The following is a 22,960-nucleotide window of genomic DNA, read 5'->3' on the forward strand; positions in this document are numbered from 1 at the left end:
GACGGCACCCAGGTACTGAATTCAAGCTCCAGGACCAGGCCACACACACACACACACACACACACCATCCTCATCACAATAACAACAGAGAGACACTTAGGAGCTGCAATAGCTAACACCCCAAATCCTTAAGCCTCGGGAATGGGGGAAACAGGCCATGTGTGCCTAATGGAGAGGGGGCAGAGAAACTACCAGTCATTTTGAAAGAAGCATTTATTTACACACAGGGCCCATGCTACAGGCTCCTGAGGCCCAGGGCCAGGCCGGCCAGGCACAGCCCGTTGCTCACCAGGCAGCCCAGGTTGCAGAGAGTAGACAGGCCGTGATAGTGGAAGAATTTCTTGCGGAGGGCACTGTACTTGGGGTCCTTCTCTCGCAGCTGGCGGTAGGGGTCGGGGCCCTGGTGGCTGCCGGGTACCTCCCCGCCCAGGCCCCGCTCCTTTTCCATGGCCTGCAGGGCCCACATGGTGGTCGTGGTGTGGGGCTCCAGCCAGCGGGCATTGACAGTGGCCAGCGTGAGGCTCAGGAGTAGCAGGCCGAGCTGATGGGGGGATGGCGGAGGTGAAGGTACTCACTAGGCTGGGAGGCAGGATGGGGATCCGGGAGGGGTCCCTTCTCAATGCTCACAGTGTTCCCCAACATCAGGGGTTCCTAAGGGAAGGCTCTCTTTCCTATATTCCCCCCAAACTCCTGAGACTCCTCTGTTACCAGGTTTATGGACAGGGTCTTGTTTCTCATCCACTGTTCCCCAAAATCGAGGTTATTTAAGATGACCAGAAATTAAGCTACAGAATTCTAATTACTAGCCTGGGAAGGTGGCTCAGTGGTAGAGTTTTGCCTTGCATGCATGAGGCCCTGGGTTCCATTCCTCAGCACCACATAAGCAGAAAAAGCTGGAAGTGGCGCTGTGGCTCAGGTGGTAGAGCGCTCGCCTTGAGCTGAAGAGCTGAGGGACAGCGCCCAGGCCCAGAGTTCAAGCTCCATGACCACCAACAACAACAACAACAAAAAGAATTCGAATTGTTCTTTTGTTCCCCTAAACCAGGGGTCTCCAAGATAGGGCTCATTTCTTTTCTCTGTGGCCCAAACCCCAGGAGATGAGTCTCACAGAAAGTCAATAAAATGCCTGTGAGACCCATTACCTCTACTGTCTGTGACACACACACACATATTATTTATATATGTGTATATCTATATTACCACTACCAGGGTTTGAACTCAGGACCTCACCCTTGCTCAGAGTGCTTACAAGGCTGGTCCTCTACCACTCTTCTAGATTTGCTTTTTGCTGGTTATTTTTTTTTGGGGGGGGGGGGGGGTCCGGTCATGGGGCCTGAACTCTGGGCCTGGGCGCTGTCCCTCAGCTCTTCAGCTCAAAGCTAGCGCTCTACCACTTGTGCCACAGCGCCACTTCCGGCTTTTTCTTTTTGCTTATGTGGTGCTGAGGAATCAAACCCAGGGCCTCGTGCATGCAAGGTAAGCGCTCTACCACTGAGCCACCTTCCCGGCCCTTTGCTGGTTATTTTGTGGATGGAGTCTCAGGGACTTTCCTGGCCTGGCTAGTTTAGAACTGTGATCCTTTGGATCTTAGCCTCCTGAGTAGCATGCAAGAGGTACCAGTTTTGCTTTTTTTTTGTTATTTTTTGTTTTGTTTGATGGGGCTTGAACTCTGGACATGGGCACTGTTCCACAGCTCTTTAGCTCAAGGCTAATGCTCTACCACTTGAGCCACAGCGCCACTTCCGGCTTTCTCTGCTTATGTGGTGCTGAGGAATCAAACCCAGGGCCTTATGCATGCAAGGTAAGCACTCTACCACTGAGCCAGCCCTGGGAAGCCAGCCCTTGTTTTGTTTTTTTAACAGGATCTCACTAGGAACCCAGGCTGGTTTCAAACTCAGGATCCTCCTCCTTTAAGTGCTGGATTACAGACATGCACTACCATGCCGGGCTCTGGGAGATTATTCTTGAAACACCTGTCAGGAATCACCCGCCCACACCTGAGGAATATAGTAAGGCAGGGTTGAGAAATTTGAGAGACAGAGGTAGATAGTGTCTTGCCTTGTGGCTTAGCAAATGTGTGGAGAGGGGTGGGGAGCGGATAGAGAAGTGTAAATTCCCAGTCAGGCTGGTTTTTAAACAATGAACCGGGGTCAGTGCCCCAGCTCCGCTGAGTCACCACAGCCTGGAGTGAACCCAATGACAGGGAGCAGAGGAAGAAAAAGCCAGTGGAGAGATCTTCTGGAATACACTAGGCTGCCAGGGACAGTCGTGAAGGCTGTGCACGCCCCAGATACCCACAAAGACACCCGGTACTCTATCTACAAAGAGCCCCCATCCCCCCCTTTTGTTTTCCTAGAAAACTTGTCACTCTAGGTGGGGTCTTGGGGATTAGGTCTGTGGGGAATGGCGGCACTCAAGCCCACGTACCTGGCTGGCCTCCCAGAATGTAAGCTGAATCCAGGCACGTTGAGGAGCCAAGATGCAAAGATTGGTGAAGGCACAGCCCATGGAGATGTAAAAATAGAAAGGGAAGAGCTTGCTTTGCACGAGGCCGAAGGTATGTCGAGGAAGGTTTCGGAAGAGCAGGAAGCCTGGGAGGCAGGACACCAGAGGTTAGGACGCTTACCGAGGGCCCTTCCCACTCCCAGTGCCCAGGATGGTTAGGCTGGGGGTCCCTACCTGAGGCGAAGGTCACCCACATTTGCATGCCCCAGGCACCTGACAAGACCAGTACATGGATCACCTTAATCAGACCTCCTGAGTCCCCGCCATCTTCCATCTTGCAGCCCTGGAGAAGGTGGCACCGGTGACTCAAAGCTTTACCTTTGCCCTTTGCCCTTCAAGCCCAGAGTCTAGGGGCCAGGTCACTGCCAATCCCGCAGAGATCAAGGGGAAGCAACCCAGGATTGGGGGTGGGGGGGTGGGAAGTCCCTCCAACACTCCAATCAGGATCTCAGACTCTGGACTGGGGGGCGTGGCTCAGGGGGCAGAGCGTTGGCCAGGCCAGGAGCTGAGGCCATCCTTAGCATGCCTTAAATAAATAAAAATTCCAAGCTCCCTAAACAGGCTCACGATGTAATCCTAGCTACTCAGGAAGCTGAGATCTGAGGATCTGGGTTCAAAGACAGCCCAGGCCATTTCCAGTTAGCCAACATAAAGCCGTTCTGGAGCTGTCAGCCTTGGCACCCAGGCCCCGAGTTCAAGTCCCAATACCAACACACACACAGAAAGAACCTCAGGCTCTCGCTACCTCCGAGATTCTCCCCCCCAACTTTCAGCCCTAGCACCTCAAGTCCGCACCCCTAGTGACTCCCAAGGGTCACCCCAGAATCCAGTTCTGAGTTAAACCCCGCCCTTCCTCTCCTAAAAGAACCCGAGAGATCTCCTATGAACACCCCCAAACCACCCAGAGACCCCCAACTCATCCAGGGGACACAGACCGCGCCGCCAGGGCCCCGGATCTCAGCGCGAAGCACCTGGAGTCGCGAGTCGGGCCGATCGGGTCGCCGGGGGCCAGATCACCAGGACCACCGGGAACGGCGCAGCAGCTCCGGGCCGTGCACCGCGGCGGAGCGCGGACCCCGCGGCGGGCCGTCGCCTCGGGTAGAGCTCTCCCTTTCCCCAATCAGGAAGCAGTCCCGCCTCTCCGCTGAGCCTTAAACCAATGGGATCTCACACCTGCCCTCATCTGTCCCGCCGCCTTAGGCATTGACTAATAGATTATCCGGAACTGCCTCGAAATCCCGCCCCCCTCGGCTAGGCCTTTATCCAATCATACAGTGGAGGTAACCTTAAAGGGCCAATGAGGTCGGGGGCTAGCCAGGCGAGGGGGCGGAGCTAAAGTGCAGGCCACACCCCTCTCTGTGACTCGGCCTTCAACTCCGGCACGTTTTCCAGCGATGGTGTCCCCACGGGATCAAATTTCAGCGTCACGGCTGGGGGCTGGCTTCGCGGTCTCTCATGGGAGAGCATGAACAGGTGATATGTGGTAGGTGGGAACGGAAGGGGATTGGGAGCCGGGTGGGCACAGGGCCCAAGGCCTTGGGGACACGGGGGGTCCCAGGCTGGAGAGGCATGGCCGTGCACATTCGACACTCCCAGATGCCTGTCCCGCGTCTAGTCCGCTCAGGGTTCCATTGCCTCCACCCCCAAGTTCTCAGCGTGACTCTGGAGAGCAGATTCTGACCTCCCACTGCTGGGGTCCGCGAGCCACACGGTTGGGGGAGGGGACAGGGTGAGGATTTGAACCCAGGGCCGTCCAGCTGGAGGGTTTCTTTGGTTAACAATGATGTTCTTGGGCTGGGGTGGGGGGTGGGGGGGTCATGGTAGGGGTGCATGACCCCCAATCCTAGAGCACTTGCTTAGCCAAGCACAAAGCCCCGAGTTCAAAACCCATACAACCAAGCCAGGCTTTGATAGCTTGCGCCTGTAATCCTAGCTGCTCAGGAGGTGGAGATCTGAGGATCGGGGTTCAAAGTCTGTAAGACTCTTATCTCCATTTAGCCAGCAAAAAGCCAGACTTGGAGCTGTGGTTTAAGTAGTAGAATGCTAGCCTTGAGTAAAAAAAATACTCAGTAGCACCCAGGTCCTAAGTACCAGCACACACACACACACACACACACACACACACACACACACGTGTTCAAGACATCAGAGTGTTGGGCAGGAGGCGGAGGAAGACCTGGGAGGGGAAGAAAGGAAGACTTGGGGGCTGATCTCAAAACAGCTCCTGTCCCCCCATCTCCATTTGCAGTGACCCTCTTTTGGCCGGCCTACCCCTGGACCCCGACTTCTCTGTATCCTATCAGTGCTCACCTCCTTCACCCTCGGATACGTGTTTTTCTGCCAATGCAGAGAAGTGTAATAAGTACAGGGGTTCACGGCGGGGCTTGTTCTGAGGTCTGGAGGGCTGGGGAGGGAGAAGATTGGGCTAAGCTTCAAGGAACCTGTTCTCCTTAGGCTCTTCCTCTGACAAGGCTTTGGACTTCAAGACTTACTGGTCCAGGACATCAGAGCTAGAGGCCGTGGGACCTGCTGCTTCTGAGGTCTTTGTGAGGAGCGTAGGCTGGAGGCCGGGGTGGGGCTCAGGGCCTCCGCCGCATGGGACTCCCTCCTATTCCAACCTAGACCTGCAGAAGAAGCACTGTCATGAGCAGAAGCTTCTGAAGAGACAACACGAACTAGCCAAGGTCACCCCCACTCAGGAAACACCCCTCAAGACAGGAAGTCTCTTAAGTCACTGTGATCTAGTACTGGGAGGAGGGAATAAGAGAATTGGGGTTGTGGATGGGGAACTCTGTAGAGCCTTCAGTGTATGGCTCCACACCTAGGACACCGCCCCTCGCAGGCAGGTCTTCCTATTTGGGGGATGGGGGGAAGGTGCCCCTACTGGGGCTTGAACTCGGGGCCTGGGCACTGTCTCTGAGCTTTTCCACTCTACCAATCTGAGCCACAGCTCCACTTCTGCCTTTTTGCTGGTTCAGATAAGAGTCTCATAGACTTGCATGCCCGAACTGGCTCTCAACCCTGATTCTTAGCCTCCTGAGTAGCTGGGATTACAGGCATGAGCTATCACGCTCGGCTCATCCAAGTGTTGAGAATGGGAGGGATGCATTGGCAGGGTTTTCTCCCTCATTGTCTCTGGGATGACTTTGCTTGTGTGTCTGCGTGGTTGTGACTGTGTGTCAGAGATATATGCTAGGATGCCCTAAGTCTAGTGAGTTATTTATGCTTGTGACTGAGCTTGGATGTGGCTGAGATTGTGTTTTAGCCAGGATGCATGGTTTTAGGTGTGTCGGCTACATAGAGCTGTGCCCACGGCATCCATTTTCCTGATGTTATTGGGAATGAAGAGTGCCACCGCCTGAGCCCAAGCCGGCATCAGGGTCGGCACCTGCGGTCGGGGACAGCCCACCAGCCCACACACAGGTGGGAAGAGCCACACAAAGGAGGTGCATGAATGTGCACTTGGAGGCAGCGTTACATGCACCCTTGGTTTGCAACACCTAGAAACCAAGAAACCCAGTTCTTGTCTTGTCCTCCAAAGTGGATCAGAGTGACCTTTCCAGGGACAAATTTCTGCTCCCCTTTTGTCCCCATTTTTCAGAAGTCCTTGGAGACCATCTCTTCTAAAAGCAAAGGTGAGAATCCACCTACCCCACCGAGTGATATAAGGAAGATATACCCTGAAATGACAAATCTCCCTGATCACGGCCCACCCAGCCCTGTCCCTGCTCTATGCATTCCCCCTCTCCTCCGAGGTTCTCTTACCCCTACCCTGTCCCTGCCCTGGTCCAACTCACCCTTTACCTCTGCCCACAGTTAAGTCTGCCATGATAGTTCCCGACACCCAGAAATTCTTGCGATGTGAACTAGAGTCACTCAAGACTCAGCTCCAGGCTCAGACAAAGGTGATCACCTCATCCCGGTCCCCAAAACCTCTGTCCATTTCCTTTCTCGGTGTGTGTGTGTGTGTGTGTGTGTGTGTGTGTGTGTGTGTGTGTGTGTGTGCATGCGCATGCGCGTGCATTCCAGCCAATACTGGGGCTTGAACTCAGGACCTAGGCACCGTCCCTGAGCTTTATGCTCAAGGCTAGCGCTCTACCACCTGAGCCAACAGCTCCACTTCCCACTTGCAGCTTTTTGGTGGTCAGTTAAAGCATCTCACCCATTGTCCTGCCCTGGCTGGCTTTGGATAGCGATCCTCAGATCTCGGCCTCCTGAATAGCTAGGATGCCAGCCACTGGCACCGGCCTTGGCCCCTGCTTTGTCCTCCTCCTTACCTCAGACCCAACCTCTTCCCTGCTGCCCACCAGGCTTTTGAGTTTCTGAACCACTCTGTGACTATGTTGGAGAAAGAGAGCTGCCTGCAGCAGATCAAGATCCAGCAGCTCGAAGGTGAGGATAGGAGAGAGGTCAAGGTCAAAGGTGAGGAAGGGATGGAAGCCAAGGTCAATGGTGAAGACAAAATGGAAGTCAAGGCCAGGGTGAGGACAAGATAGAGGTCAAGATCAATGGCTAAGGCAAGATGGAGGTCAAGGTCAGAGGAGAGGGCAAGATGGAGGTCAAGGTCAGAGGAGAGGGCAAGATGGAGGTCAAGGTCAGAGGAGAGGGCAAGATGGAGGTCAAGGTCAGAGGTGAGGGCAAGATGGAGGTCAAAGTTAGTGCTGAGGATGGAATGGAGGACGAGGTCAAGTTGGAGGCTGGTCCTGTTAGGGTCCGGCCGGGAGGAGTGAGGTTGGGGGATGCCTGAGTTCCAGGTCACAGCCAGTCCGAGGCAGGGGCAGGCTGGCTTCCCGGCCGGCCTCAGCCTCCGCCCCATGCTCCCTCCATGGTCTCCGCAGATATGCTGACCCCTTCGGTCCGCCAGGCAGAAAACAAGGGGCAAAAATGGAACACGGAGCAGGGCCGGCAGGAGCTGTACGGGGCCCTGGCCCAAGGCCTGCGCGGGCTGCAGAAGACCCTGCAAGACGGAGAGGAGATGCAGCGGGCCCGCACCACCCGCTGCCTGCAGCTGCTGGCCCAGGAGATCCGGGACAGGTGGCCTTCCGGCAGCGTGGAGGCTGCCTGAAGGAGGACTGAATGGGAGAGGCCTGGGGGAATGGAGGCCAGTGGAGGGGGTGCAGGGTCCAGAAACAGAGGGTGGGAGGCTCAGGGGATCCCAGAGAGAGGAGGCTGGGTGGGGTGGGGAAGGAGGGAGTGGGCTGGGGGAGTAGCAGGGGAGGCTGGGGAGTCAGGAGGCTGGAAGATGGAGGCTGAAGATGGGGCGTGGGTGAGAGTGGAGACCAAGGCTCAGGAGGTGAGGATGGGGTTGAATGTTGGGTGTGAGGGAGTTATAGGAGAGGAAGTGGGCAGGTGGCAGAGTCTAGAGGGAGAGAGGAAGGGGTTATGGATCTAGATCATCCCATCCTCTCAGTAAGAAGTTCCTGTGGGAGGAGCTGGAGCTGGTGCGAGAAGAGGTGTCCTTCATTTATCAGAAGCTTCGTGAGTGTCTCCCCCCCACCAACAAGCCCACAGCTGGGGGGAGATGGGGTAGGGTGGGGTCCCACCTCCCTCCCTCTGAGCCCCCACCCCTCACAGAGGCACAGGAAGAAGAGATCTCGGAGAACCTGATGAATATTCAAAAGATGCAGAAGACGCAGGTGAAGTGTCGCAAGGTGAGCGACGACAGGAGGCTGGGTTCAGATCCCCATTCTACCACTTAATGCTGTGTGACCCAATGTGGGGGAAAATTCACTTGATGTCTCTGGGCCTCAGGTTTCCCTGCTCCATAAGGTGTATAATAGGTACAATAGCAGTCCATCTCTCCCTGGTCAGATAGCTGTGTTCACTGAGAAGTAAGCACTGTGTGTGTGTGTGTGTGTGTGTGTGTGTGTGTGTGTTGGTCCTGAGGCTTCAACTCCGGCCCTGGGCTCTGTCTACAAGCTTTTATGCTCAAGGCTACTTCTCTACCACTTGAGCCATAGCATCACTTCTAGCTTTTTTTTGCTAGTTAATTAGAGATAAGACTCTCACAGACTTTCCTGCCCGGGCTGGCTTTGAGCCACAATCCTCACATCTCAGCCTCCTGAGTAGCTGGGGTGACAGGCGTGTCACCAGTACCCTCTTGTTAGGCACTTTGAATGCATGCAGACTGGCGTATAAGTGTGAAGTCACTGTCACCATGATTCTTATTATTCAGACGTGTCTGATTTCTTACCCCTTCCCCACCTGAACCCCAGGTCCTGACTAAGATGACCCAGCAGGGTTGTGATCCAGCTGCCTGTCCTGAGACTGAAGGGGGGTTTGTAGAAGGCAGTAACTACTGGAAGAATGACCTCCAGAAAGAGCTGAGTGACATATGGTAATACCTAGCCCTTAGTCTGACCTAGGACCCTCATCTGACCATTCATACCTCCCGCACACACCTACCAGACACCATCTACTGACCACAAAAATGTGCCGGTGGCTTAAGCCTGTCATCCTAGCTACTCAAGAGACTGAGATCTGAGGATTGTGATTCAAAGCCAGCCCGGGCAAGAAAGATCATGAGACTCTTCTCTCCAATGAACCACCAGAAAATGGGAAGTGGCGCTGTGTCTCAAGTGGTAGAGCACCAGCCTTGAGCTGAAGAGCTCAGGGACAGCGCTCAAGCCCAGAGTTCAAGCCCCACCACTGACCAAAAAAAAAAAAAAGAATGTGGGGTCCACTTGAGTCTAGCCACCTCCTTCCCCTAAGACTCACCCCTGTCCACAGCTGCTGTCCTCTTCCTGAGCAATCTGACACCTCCCAGAGTCCCCATCTCTCCATCTCTCCACAGGTCAGCTGTGCATGGGCTACAGAATTCCGTCGATGGTCTCAACATGTCATCTGGGACCCTTCCCAAGGCCTCAAACCTCAGGGGTGAGGGTCTCGAGCAACCAAGAGGGATCTGGAAGTCTCTCTCCAGCTGGGGGCAGAGGGATGTTATATTAGTTGGCTCTCTATTCTGTGATCACATTTCTATTATAGAGAGTTATTAATATAGATAGTCTTAGAGAGTTAGTGGAAAGTTGGGCATGGTGGTACACACCTGTAATCTCAGCAGTCAGAAGGAGGAGACTGGAGAGGGTTAGAAGAAGCCAGTCTGGGCTACAGAAAACCCCAAACAAGAGTTCCTTGGAGGTTTCATCTGGGAATCATGGGGTATCAATCATGTAGGATCTCTCCCAAGAGTAACTGGGGTTGTGATTGGGGATGACCGTGAGATGATGATCCTCTAGGATCCTCTGTGATCCAGTAGCATGGATCCCTGCGCTTTCATCGCTCGGGATGGCGGTTGCTGGACAAATAGCCAGCGTCGCCTCCCCGTCTCTCCCACAGGCCGCAAGGGGCATCGCTGCCTGAGCCCTCAGCGCTTGAGCCCGCTGCTCCCCTCCTGGGACTCAGACTCTGACTGGGAACCCCCGCCTTTCACCAACAACCAGTCCTTCCCACCCGGTGTGAACCCTCCCTGCTCCTCCCTGCTGCCCCCTCCCCACCGCCAGGGCAGGGCTCCCCCCAGCCCTAGCTTCCTCACCCCGGTGTGTGGAGCCCTGCCTCGCAGTCCTGGGGCTTCCCTGAGTCCAGGCAGGCCCTGATGTGCCCTCTCTCTCTCTCTCTCCTCAGCCTGAGCAGCCGGGACTGCTCACCCAGAAGATCCCTCCAGAGAGAAAATAAAACTAGCAGAGATCCTTCTCCGCCCCGGACTCCCGCCCCTGCTGCTTTCCTGAGCCTCAAAACCTGCCAGTCACCACCCCACCACCACCACGTTAGCCCCCAGATTTTCTTCTCAGTGTCTGGGAACTGTGCAGAGACACCCCCCCTCCCATGTCTGTCTGTCTCTGTCTCCCTCTCACACACACACACAAGGTCAGTTGGGGATGCAGCTGAAGTCAGGGGACTTCAGATGGGGACTTAGTAGATATGGGACAAGGTCAAGGGTCACTGGGGACCGGTTTGAGTGGCCCAACAGGCTCTTCCACAGCGCCTCAGGGGGTCCCTGAAAGATCTGGGTTTCCATGGCTAACGCCAAAGTTAGGGGACACTGAGTCCCGGAGTCGGAACCCCGCCCTCCCGCTCCCCCGGGGTCCCCCGCACCCCGGCTCGGTCCACATCGCCGTCCACGCCACCAGCCCCGCCCCCCGAGCGGCGAAAGCCCCGCCCTCGCATGCTAATGAGACCCAGCACGCCACGCCCCCTGGCTGGGTTCTGCCAATGAGCTGTCGGGAGGCTCCTCCCCTCCCCGGGCCGCCGAGTCTGCGCGGCTCAGCCGGGCCGGGCTGTCCGGGTCTCAGTCTCCGCTTCCGTCCGTCCGTCCGTCCACCGGTCCGTCCAGCCTGGTCTGTCTGTCCCGCGGCGCCGGCCCCCTTCTGGGCGGAGCCAGGGTCTCGAGAGGCGGCGGCGACGACCTAGATAGGTGAGGGAGGGGCTTGAGGCGTCCCCCTGAGCCCGGGATCCGCGGTCCAGGCCAGGACGTGGGCTCGCGCGGTGGGGGTCCGGCGGGGGAGGGGAGGGGAGGGGGCGCGATCCCGGGGGAGGGGGGACCCCAGGCCTGAGAGGGCAGGCGATGGTGGCGAGCGTGTCTGTGGGTGATGGTGCGGTGCTGGTTGTGAATCTGTGGTGGCCTCGGGTGTGTCTGCGGTGTGTGTCTGTCTCCTGCGCCTGCCACCGACGTGTGTGTGTGTGTTGTGGGTGTCTGATAGGATGTGCTGGCATGGTTGGGTGACTGTCGATTGTGTGAGTCTGGCTGTCACTGTGTGTGTGTTCAGGGTATGAGTGTGTCTGGGATCCTGTGTCTTTTTGGGGTGATAGTGTGGCTGTGTGTGAGTATCTGTGTCCCCGTGTCGTGACCCAGCTCTGTGCCCTTAGGCGACCATGTGGCTGTGGTTTGTACATGGCTCCTAGTCTCTCCCCTCGGACTGCTGATTGTGGGGCTCATTGTAAGTGGGGGTGTGACTCTGTGGCCGCTCTGTGCCTCGGTGTGTGCTGGTGTGTGCTGGTGTGTGGTGGACGGTGAACTCTCAGGTGTGACTGTGGTGGAGGGATGGCTTGTGATAATACACACAGGGTCCCCTGGTGAGTGATGGTGTAGGGGGACATGTTTGGTCTGTGTGGGTGTCTGACAGGCTGTACGTACACTGTACCGTGTGTGTGTGTGTGTGTGTGTGTGTGTGTAGTTAGGGGTGTCGTGAGCGTGGAGTGTCTGCCTGAATGAGCAGGCCTGTCTTGTTCTCCATGAGGGAAGCACCTAGCTCGGTCCTCTCCACGTCACAGCGTGTCTCTGTGTGCCTGGCATTTGGGGTGGAGGCTGTGGCTTCTTTATGTGCTGTGGGGGTGCTGGTGTGGGGTTATTTGGGTGACCCTCTCCTCACATGTCACCCTATAGAGCAGGCCTTGTGGATGGAGTATTGGACCCACAGTGTCGACCTTTGCCTGCCTGGGCCTCATTTTCCACATCTGCGCAATGGGGGTGATCACCCTCGCTCTGCTGCCCAGTAGGAGCAGCTGTGAGTCTCTGATCGAGGGGGTGTCCTGGAGGAGGCCATAGGGCGCCTTCACAGGTGAGACCAGGTGGGACAGTGGGTTTGAGCCCGCTTCCATTGGCCCCCAAAATGCTGGGACTGAGGTTAGACGGGAGGGGGGACTGAGGGAGGCAGCTGGGCTGGAAGGAGGAGGAGGACAGGAGCAGCTGGGAGAGAAGGAGGATCTGGCTATCAGCCCACACCAATGCACCACGAGGACAGAAGAGGGGCTCCCATGGGGGTGCTGGGGGAGGGGCTCAGGAAAGGGATCTGACAGGCGTGGGGTCCCCAACAGACAGAAAATAGAATTCTCAGCCAGGCACCGGTGGCTCACACCTGTCATCCTAGCTACTCAGGAGGCTGAGATCTGAGGATCATGGTTCAAAGCCATCCTGAGCAGGAAAGTCTGTGAGACTCTTATCTCCAATAAACCACTGGAAAACCAGAAGTGGTGCTGTGGCCTAAGTGGTAGAGTGCTGGCCTTGACTTGAAGAGCTGAGGGACAGCGCCCAGGCCCAGAGTTCAAGCCCCATGACCAACTGGGTTGTGGAGGTGTGGCCAGAAGGCTCAGTGGGCGGGGCCATAGCTCCTTGGCTTTATCCTTGCTCAAGAATGGGGCACAGGGGGTCAAGGGTCTGCCCTACTCTGTAGGCCCAGCCTTCACCATGGCGGGAGGGAGACCTCACCTGAAAAGGAGTTTCTCCATCATCCCCTGCTTCGTCTTTGTGGAGGTGAGAACCCAGAAACAGCCCAGGGGAGGGGGGAGGGGGGAGGGGGGAGCCTTTTTCTCTGTCTCTGTCCAACTTCAGTCTCCCACCTTTGTTGCCCTTTTCCTATATCGGGGTTCCCAGTCCTGCCTGCTTCTCCTCCTCCCTGGTTGCTCACCCCGTCACCACCCAAACCCCCATCACTTTCCCCTCCTCTTGAAAAAAAAATAACAAAATGGTCATAAACGGGTTCAGAACTATTCCTCTCAATTCCACTGTTCCCCATCTATCCAAATGAGGGTCTCTAGGCCCCAGCCTCTGTTTCCTCATCCATGAAATGGGTATAGTTAACTGGGCGGTGGCCCATGCCTGTTAATCCCAATACTGGAGAAAATGAGGCCGGAGGAAGTTCAAAACTAGCCTAGGCTACATACGAAGACCTTGTATCAAAAACCATCCAGCAAAGCATCAAAAGCAACCAGGTGTGTTGGCTCACGCCTATAATCCCAGCTACTTAGGAAGCTGAGATCTGAGGATCCAAGTTCAAAGCCAGCTGGGGGAACCAAAGTCCATGAGGCTCTTATTTCTAAGAAAACAGCAAAAAGCCGAGTGGAGATGTGTCTCAAGTAGTAGAGTACCAGCCTTGAGCAAAATAAAGCCAATTGAGTGTGATGCCAGTTCACACACACACACACACACACACACACACACACACACACAATCCAGGCCATTACAAAGTTAAAAGGAATCACCTGGCCTGGTGGCTTACACCTGTCATCCTAGCTGCTCAGGATGCTGAGATCTGAGGGTCATGGTTCAAAGCCAGCCAAGGCAGGAAAGTCCATGAAAACCACCAGAAAACTGGAAGTGGCGCTGTGGCTCAAGTGGTAAAAGTGCTCATCTTGAGCTGAAAAGCTGAGGGGCAGCACCAAGGCCCAGAGTTCAAGCCCCACGACCAACAACAACAAAAAGTTAAAAGTTAAAAGGAATCAACTCAGCTGGGTGCTGGTGGCTCACATCTGTAATCCCAGTTGCTCAGGAGGCTGAGATCTGAGGATTGAAGTTCAGCCTGGGCAGAAAAGTCCAGGAGACTCTTATCTTCAATAAACCACCAGAAAACTGGAAGTGGAGCTGTGACTCAAAGTGGCAGAACACCAGCCTTGAGCAAAAGAACTCGGACAGGGCCCAGGCCCTGAATTCAAGCCCCAGGGCCCACCAAAAACAACAAACAAAAAAATATCAACTCCTTCGCACTCTGCCTCCATCTCCCATTTTAGCCTCTTCCACTCTGTGTCCCTCTCCCTGCGTGTGTGTGTGTGTGTGTGTGTGTGTGTGTGTGTGTGTGTGTCTGTGTCTGTGTGTGTCTGTCTGTCTAGGGGGCCTCAAATCTCTGATCTCTTTTCTCTGCCTCTCGCCCCCACCCTGACTGGGTGCAGTCAGTGCTGCTGGGCATTGTGGTTCTACTTGCTTACCGCCTCGAGTTCACAGACACCTTCCCTGTGCACACCCAAGGCTTTTTCTGCTACGACAGCACCTACACCAAGCCCTACCCAGGGCCTGAGGCCGCCAGCCGAGCACCACCGGCCCTCATCTATGCCCTGGTCACTGCTGGGCCCACCCTCACGGTGAGATCACGTGGGTCATCTCAGAAGGACTGTGGGGAGGACAGAAAGGCCAGGTTGGGGGAAGGGGGAGGCTGGTAGAACTGGGGGCTTGAAGGCCTAGGATGACTTCGCTTTGGTTTTGCCCCACAGATCCTTCTGGGAGAGTTGGCGCGTGCCTTCTTTCCTGTGCTACCTTCAGCCAGCCCCAGCATCGGGGAAAGCACCATCGTGTCTGGGGCCTGCTGTCGATTCAGCCCTCCACTGCGAAGGCTGGTCCGCTTCCTGGGTGAGCGATACAGCCTTGGTTGGAGATATGGGAAAGATATGGGAAAGAAATAGGGACCAGCGCCAGGTGCCGGTGGCTCACGCACCTGTCATCCTAGCTACTCAGGAGGCTGAGATTTGAGGATCGTAGTGTGAAGCCAGCCTGGGCAGGAAAATGTCCCTGTGAGACTCTTATCCCCAATTAACTACTCAAAAACCAGAAGTGGAGCTGTGGCTCAAAATGGTAGAGCACTGGCCTTGAACAAAAGAGCTCAGGGACAGTGTGTCCAGGTCCTGAGTTCAAGTCACAGGACTAATAAAAGAGAGAGAGAGAGACAGAGAGAAGTGGGGATCTGGGCTCAGGCCAGACATAATGGAAGATCCAGAGACATGGATGAGGCTTAAGCCAACAGTGATGGCTGTGGATGAAGTATCTAGACATTGGTAGGAAGTGATGCTGTGGTTCAAGTGGTAGAGTGCTAACTTTGAGCACCAGTGGCTCAAGGACAACACCCAGGACCTAAGTTCAGGGGAGAATATTGAGATTTTTCTGGCAGCATGAATGGGGTCTCAATCATAATTAGTGGTCCCTGGGTCCCTGGGGACGGAGTGGCCTAAAAAGAGGTATGAGAATGCCAAGCAGGGAGGGTTGGGAATGTGGCTCAGTGGTAGAGTGCTTGCGTAGCATGCATGAAGCCCTGGGTTCGACTCCTCAGCACCACATACACAGAAAAAACCAGAACCAGAAGTGGCCTTGTGGCTCAAGTGGTACAGTGTTAACTTTGAGCAAAAGAAGCCCAGGGACAGCGCCCAGGCCCTGAGTTCAAGATCCAGGACTGTCAAGGAAAAAAAAAAAAAAAAAAAGGGAGCCAGGGGCCGGTGGCTCCCCGGTCATCCTACCTCAGGAGGCTGAGCTCTGAGGATCACCTTTCCAAGCCAGACCAGGCAGGAAAGCCAGACCAGAACCCCCTTCTTTTTCCTCCCGCACAATCAGGGGTCTACTCTTTCGGCCTCTTCACCACCACCATCTTCGCCAACGCGGGGCAAGTGGTGACCGGGAACCCCACACCGCACTTCCTGTCCGTGTGTCGCCCCAACTACACGGCCTTGGGCTGCCTACCACCCTCTCCTGACCGGCCAGGGCCTGACCGCTTCGTCACAGACCAGGGAGCCTGCGCGGGCAGCCCCAGCCTGGTGGCCGCCGCCCGCCGCGCCTTTCCCTGCAAGGATGCGGCCCTCTGCGCCTACGCCGTCACCTACACGGCGGTGAGCCCTCCGGGGAGCAAGCTGTGGGGCCCTGCGGCTGGAGGTCAACCATCCTGGAGCCTTAGCTCCCTCCCTGTGTCCATGAGGCCACGCCCCCGTGTTGTGGCCACGCCTCCAAGCGGGGTCTATTGGTTCCTCCCGCCCCAGGCCACGCCTCCTATCACGAGTCCGTGAGGCCACGCCCCCAGGTGGAATCTATTGGTTCCTCCCATCTCAGGCCACACCTCCGGTCCTGGGAACGCCCCGCCCCGGGGAGGCTGTTGTTTACGCCCTTTGGGTTGGGGATGGCTGTCTTTGGAGATGGGGCTCTGCCCCTTGGAGTTCCCAGGAAGTTCCCAGACCCTGCTGGGTGGGCTTCCACCCCCACCCCCTTCCCCAGCCCTCCCCACGCCTCTCCCACCCCCCTCGAAAGCTTGGTCTCCATCCTCTGTGGTCCTGGTTAGGGCTCCTGACTCGTTTGCTGATTTCTAACTCTCTATCCCGCTCTTAGTCCTAGTCCCTCCCTGGGTTGCTTTGGTTCCTTTTTCTGGTCTCTAGGGGTGATGAAGCGCCTAAGCCTGTCTGGGATCTCCTGGAGTTCAAGATGCCACCTCTTAAGAGTCCCTGGATCTGGCGCTTTGACTCTGGCACCTCCATTCCCTAGACTCTAGTCTGGGTTTCCTTCCTGGGAAACTAACGAATGCAGGAACCTGAGATTCTGACCTCTACTCTTTGGAGCTCAGGCCCGAAGCCTGTAGGTAGTTGGGGACCCTCGAGGCCCTCGCTGCCGCCTTAGCTTGCAGCCCTCCCTTTGCACACTCCCATCTCTGTAAGACCCCCAGGGCCACGCGCTCCTGTCCTGGTGCCCTGACCAGGCTCCTTAAGCCAGAAGGCAACGTCTTCCTTGAGTTTGGCGACTTCATTTCCCGCGTGTCCCCTGATCGATGTGGCTCCCACAGATGTACGTGACCCGAGTGTTCCGAGTGAAGGGCTCTCGCCTGGTGAAGCCCTCCCTCTGCCTGGCCCTGCTGTGTCCAGCCTTCCTGGTGGGCGTGGTCCGTGTGGCCGAGTACCGCAACCACTGGTCAGACGTGCTGGCTGGTTTCCTGACTGGAGCATCTATCGCTACCTTTCTGGTGAGACTCCCAGCCTTCTCCCCATCTCTGCAAGGAAGACCCTTTCCCTCTCCCCCCCTCGGTAGCCCCCAAAGCCAAAGACAAGACTTCTGGGACAGGATCATAAGTAAGACACTCCCTGAGTGCAAAATTGAAGAGGATGCCACAGCACTTAACATATACATGCATGCGGAATGATCAATGTACTAAATAGTATGATATCAAAAACTAGCTGAGATTGGGCACCGTGGCTCACGCCTGTCATCCTGGCTACTCAGGAAGCTGAGATCTGAGGATTGCGGTTCAAAACCAGCCCAGGCAGGAAAGTCTGTAAAACTTATTTCCAATAAACCACCAGAAAACCGGAAGTGGTGCTGTGGCTCAAGTGGTAGAGCGCTCGCCTTGAGCTGAAGAGCTCAGGGACAGCGCTCAGGCCCAGGGTTCAAGCCCCATAACTGACAAAACAAAAACAACAACAACAAAAAACCCAAAAAACAAAAAACAAGCTGAGCATCTGTGGCTCATGCTTGTCATCCCAGTTACTCAGGAAGCAGAGATCTGAGGATCACCAGTTGGAAGCCAGCCCAGGCAGACAAGTCCATGAGAGTCTTCCCTCCAACTCACCAGAAGTGGAGCTGTGGCTCAAGTGGTAGAGTGCCACAACCTTGAACTGAAAAAAAGCTGAGGGGGACAGCACCCAGGTCCTGAGTTGGAACCTCAGTTCCAACAACACACACACACACACACACACACACACACACACACACACACACACACACACACACACACACACACACACAGAGTTAATGAAAACAGGTGGAATCCCGCCTTTACGTATTTTCTCTCTATTCCAGGTCATCTGTGTCGTGCACAATTTCCAGAGTCGGCCACCCTCTGGCCGAAGGCTCTCCACCTGGGAAGACCTGAGCCAGGCCCCTACCACGGACAGCCCCCTCGAAAAGTTAAGTGTGGCTCAGGTAAGGGGGGCTGGGGGCTGCTCCCGGCTGGAGAGGGTGGGGGGGTGGAGGCAGGAAATGAAAGCAGACTGAAAGGCCATTGCTGGTTGTCTTGCTCTCTGTGTGATGAGCCCCCCCTCCTGTCTCGGGGTGGTGAGGTCGAGGGGTCCTCTAGCCTCTTCCCTCTGCTGCTTTATCTTAGGAACCCGAGGCCTGCAGGCCGCATTCGACACCGGCACGGCTCACCCCATCCAGTGAGTGTCGGGCAAGTGGGAGGCTAAACATGGGGGGAATTTGCAGCCTCCCTTAACTCTTCCCCCCACCCCAGATTTCTAATCCTTTGCTCTCTGACTCTCAACTTCAGAGTCGCAGAACTGTGCCCTCCGTGGCCACCTGATCCCCAGCTGCGTGTCCTCCAGGGCCCCGGCCATGTGTTCTTCGCCCCGGGTGCCCCGCCCTCGATTGAGGTCTGAGCCAACGCCCCTGCCACTGCCCTTACCCCTGCCAGCACCGACTCCCAGCCAAGGCCCCTCACCCTCCTCCCCCGGGCCTGGAGGACCAGGTGGGGGTGGCGGGCGTGGCCGGAAGCTGCTGCTGCCTACGCCCCTGTTGCGGGACCTGTACACCCTCAGCGGACTCTATCCCTCCCCCTTCCACCGGGACAACTTCAGCCCTTACCTTTTCGCCAGCCGCGACCACCTGCTGTGAGACCTACACCCACCCACCCACATCTACCCGGTGTCCCCATTTTCCTCCCCTGTCACGCGTGTGTGTGCGTGTGCCATGTGAGTGCCAAAGGCCCCTCCACCTCCTCCTTTCCCCCAAAAAAAGAAAAGCCCCAGCCTGGTTCAGGCATCCAGAGGATGGCTGGAAGGACATTTGGGGGAGACTGCCTGTCTCTCTTACCCCTTGGGACATCCCAGGAAGCCAGAGCTCCAGGACAGACCCTTGCCCCAAGTATTGGCCTTCGAAAGGCTGAAAGCTTGATTTCCCCATTGGCCCACGGCTCAGCCAATGAGAGCTCTGGGTCTCAGAATTCTAAGCCAGTTGAGCTCACTCCAGCCAATGGGAGCGTGCTCCCAGGCAAGAGGCCAAGCCCAGCCAACGAATGAGCCAATAGGAGCCGTTGGCTTTCAGAATTTCCGGAGTGGGTGGGTATGATGCCAGTCAATGGGGGACCGCCCTTGTCTAAGCACGTGCAAAGGAGAGGAGGGAGATTGGGGGAGTGGGGTCCACTCTGTCACCAGGTCCCCTCTCCTCACATTCACCGAGTCCAGTGGAGGGCTGGGGGCAGGCTCCCCCATGGCAGGGCCTTAGGGTACCCCTTTCCCTTCTCAGCCCCTCCCGCATTGTACCCCATCTCACCACCCCCTCCCTAAAAGCAGAGCTTGCCCCAGTTCAGAGGCTTTGGGGAGCTGAGATCTTGTCTCCCTTGGCCTGTACCCAGGGCACCCTGAAATCCTTCTGTTATTTATTAGGGCTGTGGGAAATGACTTTTTTTTTTTTCTTGGAGCCTGCCTCTGTGTTCACACTGTGCTCACCCCAGCCCCAGCCTCATGAAGAAATGCCATCTGGGGGTGGGGTGGGTCATGGGTAGAACAGAAGGGCTCCCTTACCCTGAGCACCCCAAGGCAGTGGGCAGAGGAGACACCGGCCCTCTTTTCCTGCCTCCTCCTCATCTTTAATAAAGACCCGGCTCCTCGTATTTAATAAAAATCTGTTTGTAACAGAAGTTTGGCCACTTGCCTGCCTCCCCCGGGTGGTGGGCTGAAGAGGACTGAAATTCTGGGTGTAGACGGGTGTGAAGCTGGGTGGGCGTACTGCCACAGTGGATCTGACGACAGACATGGAGACGCATTGTGGGACCATGGGGCCAGTCACACAGGGCCAAAGGCTGGTCTAGCTGGGCTCACACTTATCATCCTAGCTCCTTGGGAGGCTGAAATATGACTATCATGGTTCAAAGCCAGCCTGGATAATAAAGCCAGTGAGACTCTTATCTCCAGCTAACTCCTAAAAAAGCCAGAAGTGGAGCTGTGGCTCAAGTGATAGAGCGCCAGCCTCAAGCACAGAAGCTCAGGAATAGCACCCAGGTCCAGAGTTCAAGCCCCAGGAATCAGCACTCAAGAAAACACACCTAACTCAGAGCCAGGCATGATTGCGCAGGCTTATAGTCCCAGCTACTCAGAAGGTGGAGGTAGGAGAATAGAGATGCAAGGCTGGCTTGGGAAAAAATAAAAGACCTTATCTGAAAAATAAAACAAAACCAGAGGACTGAGTGTTGGCTACAGCCCTACCCTGGCACTCACTTTCCCTCTCAAGAAAAAAAAAAATCCTGGGCTGGGAAGGTGGCTCAGTGGTAGAGCGCTTGCCTGGCATGCATGAGGCCCTGAGTTCGATTCATCAGCACCACATAAAAATCCGGAAGTGGTGCTGTGGTTCAAGTGGTAGAGCCCTCGCCTTGAGCTGAAGAGCTGAGGGACAGCGCCCAGGCCCAGAGTTCAAGCCCCACAGCTGACAAAAAAATCCTGACAATTTTTTGATTGTGTGGCCTCTAGAAAGTTAATCTCTCTGCACTTGCTTGCTTGCTTTCCTTTCTTTCTCTTTTTTTTTTCTCTTTTTCCAGTCCCAGGGCTGAACTCAGGGCCTGAGCACTGTCTCTGAGCTTCTTTTGCTTAAGGCTGGCACTCTACCACTTTAGCCACAGCACCACGTCTGGCTTTTTCTATTTATGTAGAACTGAGGAATCCAACCTGCGGCTTCATGCATGCTAGGCAAACACTCTACCACTAAGCCACATTCCCAGCCTTTCTTTTCTTTCATGCTGGTACTGCGGTCTGAACTGGAGCTTTACCACTCAAGGCTGGAGCCCTACCACTTCAGCCACAGCTCCACTTCCAGCTTTTTTGGTGGATAATTAGGGATAAGAGTTTTATAGACCTTCCTGCTCAGGCTGGCTTCAAACCAGGATCCTCAGAGCTTAGCATCCTGAGGAGTTAGGATTACAGACATGAGCCTCTCTAGGAGTCTGGAGAGCAAAGATGGAGCCTCCAAGCTGGCTGAGAGCAGAAAGAATAACTTGGGTCACTCTGGGAGGCTCCCAAATGCTGGGAGCATGCTATGTTCCTTGGTAGGGTTTGGATCTGTGTGTGTGCTTCGCATTGAAATGTGATTGGGAGAAAATTCAAGCTTGAGAACTGAGAGACAGACAGGATTTACAGTTTAGACAGGAAGATTGTAGAAGTGTCACTTGAGGAAATGACAACAGGAATGGACACCTTGGAGGAGTAGAAAAGAAAGCCATTTATTCCAGGCAAAGGGAACAGCACATGGAAAGGTCCTGTGGTAGGAACACGGCTCTGGGAAGGAGGTCTGTGTGGCTGAAGTGAATGGGGGAGATACAGAAAATGAGGGAGGTGTAATCCTAGCTACTCAGGAGGCTGAGATCTGAGGATCGCGGTTCAAAGCCAGCCCGGGCAGGAGAGACCGTGAGACTCCTATCTCCAATAAACCACCAGAAAACCGGAAGTGGCGCTGTGCTCAAGTGGTAGAGCGCTCGCCTTGAGCTGAAGAGCTGAGGGACAGCGCCCAGGCCCAGAGTTCAAGCCCCACGACCGACAAAAAAAGAAAAAAAGAAAAAAAAAGAAAATGAGGGAGGGATGAAGGGACTGCCTATTGGCTCAAGAAAAAATGACAGACAGAGCCCACTAATGGTGGCTCACGCCTGTAATCCTAGCTACTCAGAAGGCTGAGATCTGAGGATCATAGTTCAAAGCCAGCTCACACAGGAAAGTCCCTGTTACTCATCGCCAATTAACCAACAATGAAGTTGGAAGTGGAGCTGTGGATCAAGTGGTAGAGCACCAGCGTTGAGTAGAAAAGTTAAGACCCAATACTGGCAAACACACACACACACACACACACACACACCACGAGGACCAACAGCTCATGGAGTTTTTGATTAGTTGGCCAACGCCGTTTCCAGAACTCACATACTTGAGATTCATGGTGCATCCTAAACTTGTCTCTTCCTTCCGCGGGCCCAGGAAGACACAGCCTCAGCACTGAGGACAGCGCCTGCGCACACCGTGGCTGGCGCTGTCCGAAGTACTGACCGGCTGACAAGGAGAGGAAGGGGAACCGAGGGCTGGCCCCACTGGGGCGGGGCCTGCGAAAACCCCGCCATTCTCAGTATGAGATGAATAATCCTAGGTAGGGAACACAACCTAGGCCGGGTGCGGGTGGCTCACGCCTGACATCCTAGCTACTCAGGAGGCTGAGATGTGAGGATCAAGATTCAAAGCCAGGGCAAGATAATCTGAAATACTTCAATGAACCAGAAAAAAGAAAAAAAACATCCTGAAGTGGAGGTGTGGGCCAAGTATTGGAGCACTAGATTTGAAGGGGGGAAACCTAAGGGATAGCCTGGTGCCTGTGGCTCACGCCTGTCATCCTAGCTACTCAGGAGGCTGAGATCTGAAGATCATGGTTCAAAGCCAGCCCGCCTGGAAAGTCTGTAAGACTCTTATCTCCAATGAACCACCAGAAAACCGGAAGTGGTACTATGGCTCAAGTGGTAGAGTGCTTGCCTTGAGCTGAAGAGCTGAGGGACAGAGCCCAGGTTCAGAGTTCAAACCCCATGGCCTCCCCTCAAAAAAATTAATAGTGTTCAGGTTCTGAGTTCAAGCCCCCGTACAAAAAGGAAAGAAAGACTGGGTGCTGGTGGCTCATGCCTGTCATCCTAGCTACTCAGGAGGCTGAGATCTGAGGATCCATGGTTCTAAGCCAGCCTGGGCAGGAAAGTCCTTGAGACTCTTATCTCCAATAAACCACTAGAAAACTGGAAATGGTGCTGTGGCTCAAGTGGCAGAGTGCTCGCCTTGAGCTGAAGATCTGAGGGATAGAGCCCAAGCCCAGCGTTCAAGCCCCATGACTGACAAAAAAAAAAAAAAAAGGAACGAAAGGAAAAAAGGAAAAAGATAGAAAGAAAGAGAAAAGGGAAGGAAGGATGGAAGGAAGGATGGAAGGAAGGAAGGAAGGAAGGGAAAG

The 22,960-nt window shown here is 55.2% G+C and overlaps 3 protein-coding genes across 7 annotated transcripts; 2 read left to right on the plus strand and 1 right to left on the minus strand.

Annotated features, from left to right (window-relative positions):
* Positions 1-195: 195 nt before the first annotated feature.
* Positions 196-18,471, minus strand: Tmem205 (transmembrane protein 205). 4 transcript variants are annotated; one of them, XM_042693774.1, is made up of 5 exons: positions 18,455-18,471; positions 3,476-3,521; positions 2,680-2,787; positions 2,428-2,591; positions 196-541 (listed from the first exon to the last, which is right to left on the minus strand). In XM_042693774.1, the coding sequence occupies exons 3-5, from the start codon at positions 2,777-2,779 to the stop codon at positions 236-238; spliced, it is 570 nt and encodes a 189-aa protein (XP_042549708.1). In that variant the 5' UTR covers positions 2,780-2,787; positions 3,476-3,521; positions 18,455-18,471; the 3' UTR covers positions 196-235. The 4 variants fall into 4 exon arrangements, with proteins under 4 accessions (XP_042549708.1, XP_042549705.1, XP_042549706.1 ...); XM_042693771.1 differs by lacking the exon at positions 18,455-18,471 and having other exon boundaries at positions 2,680-2,788; positions 3,477-3,584; XM_042693772.1 differs by lacking the exon at positions 18,455-18,471 and having other exon boundaries at positions 2,680-2,788; positions 3,441-3,584.
* On the plus strand, positions 3,886-10,369 carry Ccdc159 (coiled-coil domain containing 159). Its single transcript, XM_042693766.1, has 13 exons — positions 3,886-3,978; positions 4,754-4,863; positions 4,960-5,051; positions 6,107-6,140; positions 6,322-6,410; positions 6,816-6,897; positions 7,344-7,539; positions 7,898-7,983; positions 8,080-8,156; positions 8,721-8,842; positions 9,299-9,381; positions 9,841-9,957; positions 10,126-10,369. Exons 1-13 carry the CDS (start codon positions 3,971-3,973, stop codon positions 10,128-10,130), a joined length of 1,101 nt encoding a protein of 366 aa, XP_042549700.1. The 5' UTR covers positions 3,886-3,970; the 3' UTR covers positions 10,131-10,369.
* On the plus strand, positions 10,719-19,601 carry Plppr2 (phospholipid phosphatase related 2). 2 transcript variants are annotated; one of them, XM_042693764.1, is made up of 10 exons: positions 10,719-10,915; positions 11,885-12,059; positions 12,672-12,751; positions 14,164-14,352; positions 14,482-14,617; positions 15,590-15,861; positions 16,800-16,976; positions 17,810-17,932; positions 18,114-18,165; positions 18,276-19,601. In XM_042693764.1, the coding sequence occupies exons 3-10, from the start codon at positions 12,686-12,688 to the stop codon at positions 18,617-18,619; spliced, it is 1,359 nt and encodes a 452-aa protein (XP_042549698.1). In that variant the 5' UTR covers positions 10,719-10,915; positions 11,885-12,059; positions 12,672-12,685; the 3' UTR covers positions 18,620-19,601. The 2 variants fall into 2 exon arrangements, with proteins under 2 accessions (XP_042549698.1, XP_042549699.1); XM_042693765.1 differs by having other exon boundaries at positions 11,890-12,059.
* Positions 19,602-22,960: the final 3,359 nt, after the last annotated feature.

The sequence above is a fragment of the Dipodomys spectabilis genome, unplaced genomic scaffold (assembly GCF_019054845.1).
Source record: "Dipodomys spectabilis isolate Male_0828 unplaced genomic scaffold, ASM1905484v1 ptg000173l, whole genome shotgun sequence".
Classification (NCBI taxonomy): domain Eukaryota; kingdom Metazoa; phylum Chordata; class Mammalia; order Rodentia; family Heteromyidae; genus Dipodomys; species Dipodomys spectabilis.

What these genes read in the sequence shown, in the direction of transcription:
- Tmem205 (XM_042693774.1), bottom strand. Translation starts at nt 2,779, where the DNA reads ATGGAAGATGGCGGGGACTCAGGAGGTCTGATTAAGGTGATCCATGTA. An exon ending in GTGGGTGACCTTCGCCTCAG is followed by an intron (nt 2,592 to 2,679) that starts GTAGGGACCCCC and finishes CCTGCCTCCCAG; the next exon opens with GCTTCCTGCTCTTCCGAAAC. An exon ending in CATTCTGGGAGGCCAGCCAG is followed by an intron (nt 542 to 2,427) that starts GTACGTGGGCTT and finishes TCCCCCCATCAG; the next exon opens with CTCGGCCTGCTACTCCTGAG.
- Ccdc159 (XM_042693766.1), top strand. An exon ending in CATCTCTTCTAAAAGCAAAG is followed by an intron (nt 6,141 to 6,321) that starts GTGAGAATCCAC and finishes CTCTGCCCACAG; the next exon opens with TTAAGTCTGCCATGATAGTT. An exon ending in AAAGAGCTGAGTGACATATG is followed by an intron (nt 8,843 to 9,298) that starts GTAATACCTAGC and finishes ATCTCTCCACAG; the next exon opens with GTCAGCTGTGCATGGGCTAC.
- Plppr2 (XM_042693764.1), top strand. Translation starts at nt 12,686, where the DNA reads ATGGCGGGAGGGAGACCTCACCTGAAAAGGAGTTTCTCCATCATCCCC. An exon ending in CATCTATCGCTACCTTTCTG is followed by an intron (nt 16,977 to 17,809) that starts GTGAGACTCCCA and finishes TCTCTATTCCAG; the next exon opens with GTCATCTGTGTCGTGCACAA. An exon ending in AAAAGTTAAGTGTGGCTCAG is followed by an intron (nt 17,933 to 18,113) that starts GTAAGGGGGGCT and finishes GCTTTATCTTAG; the next exon opens with GAACCCGAGGCCTGCAGGCC.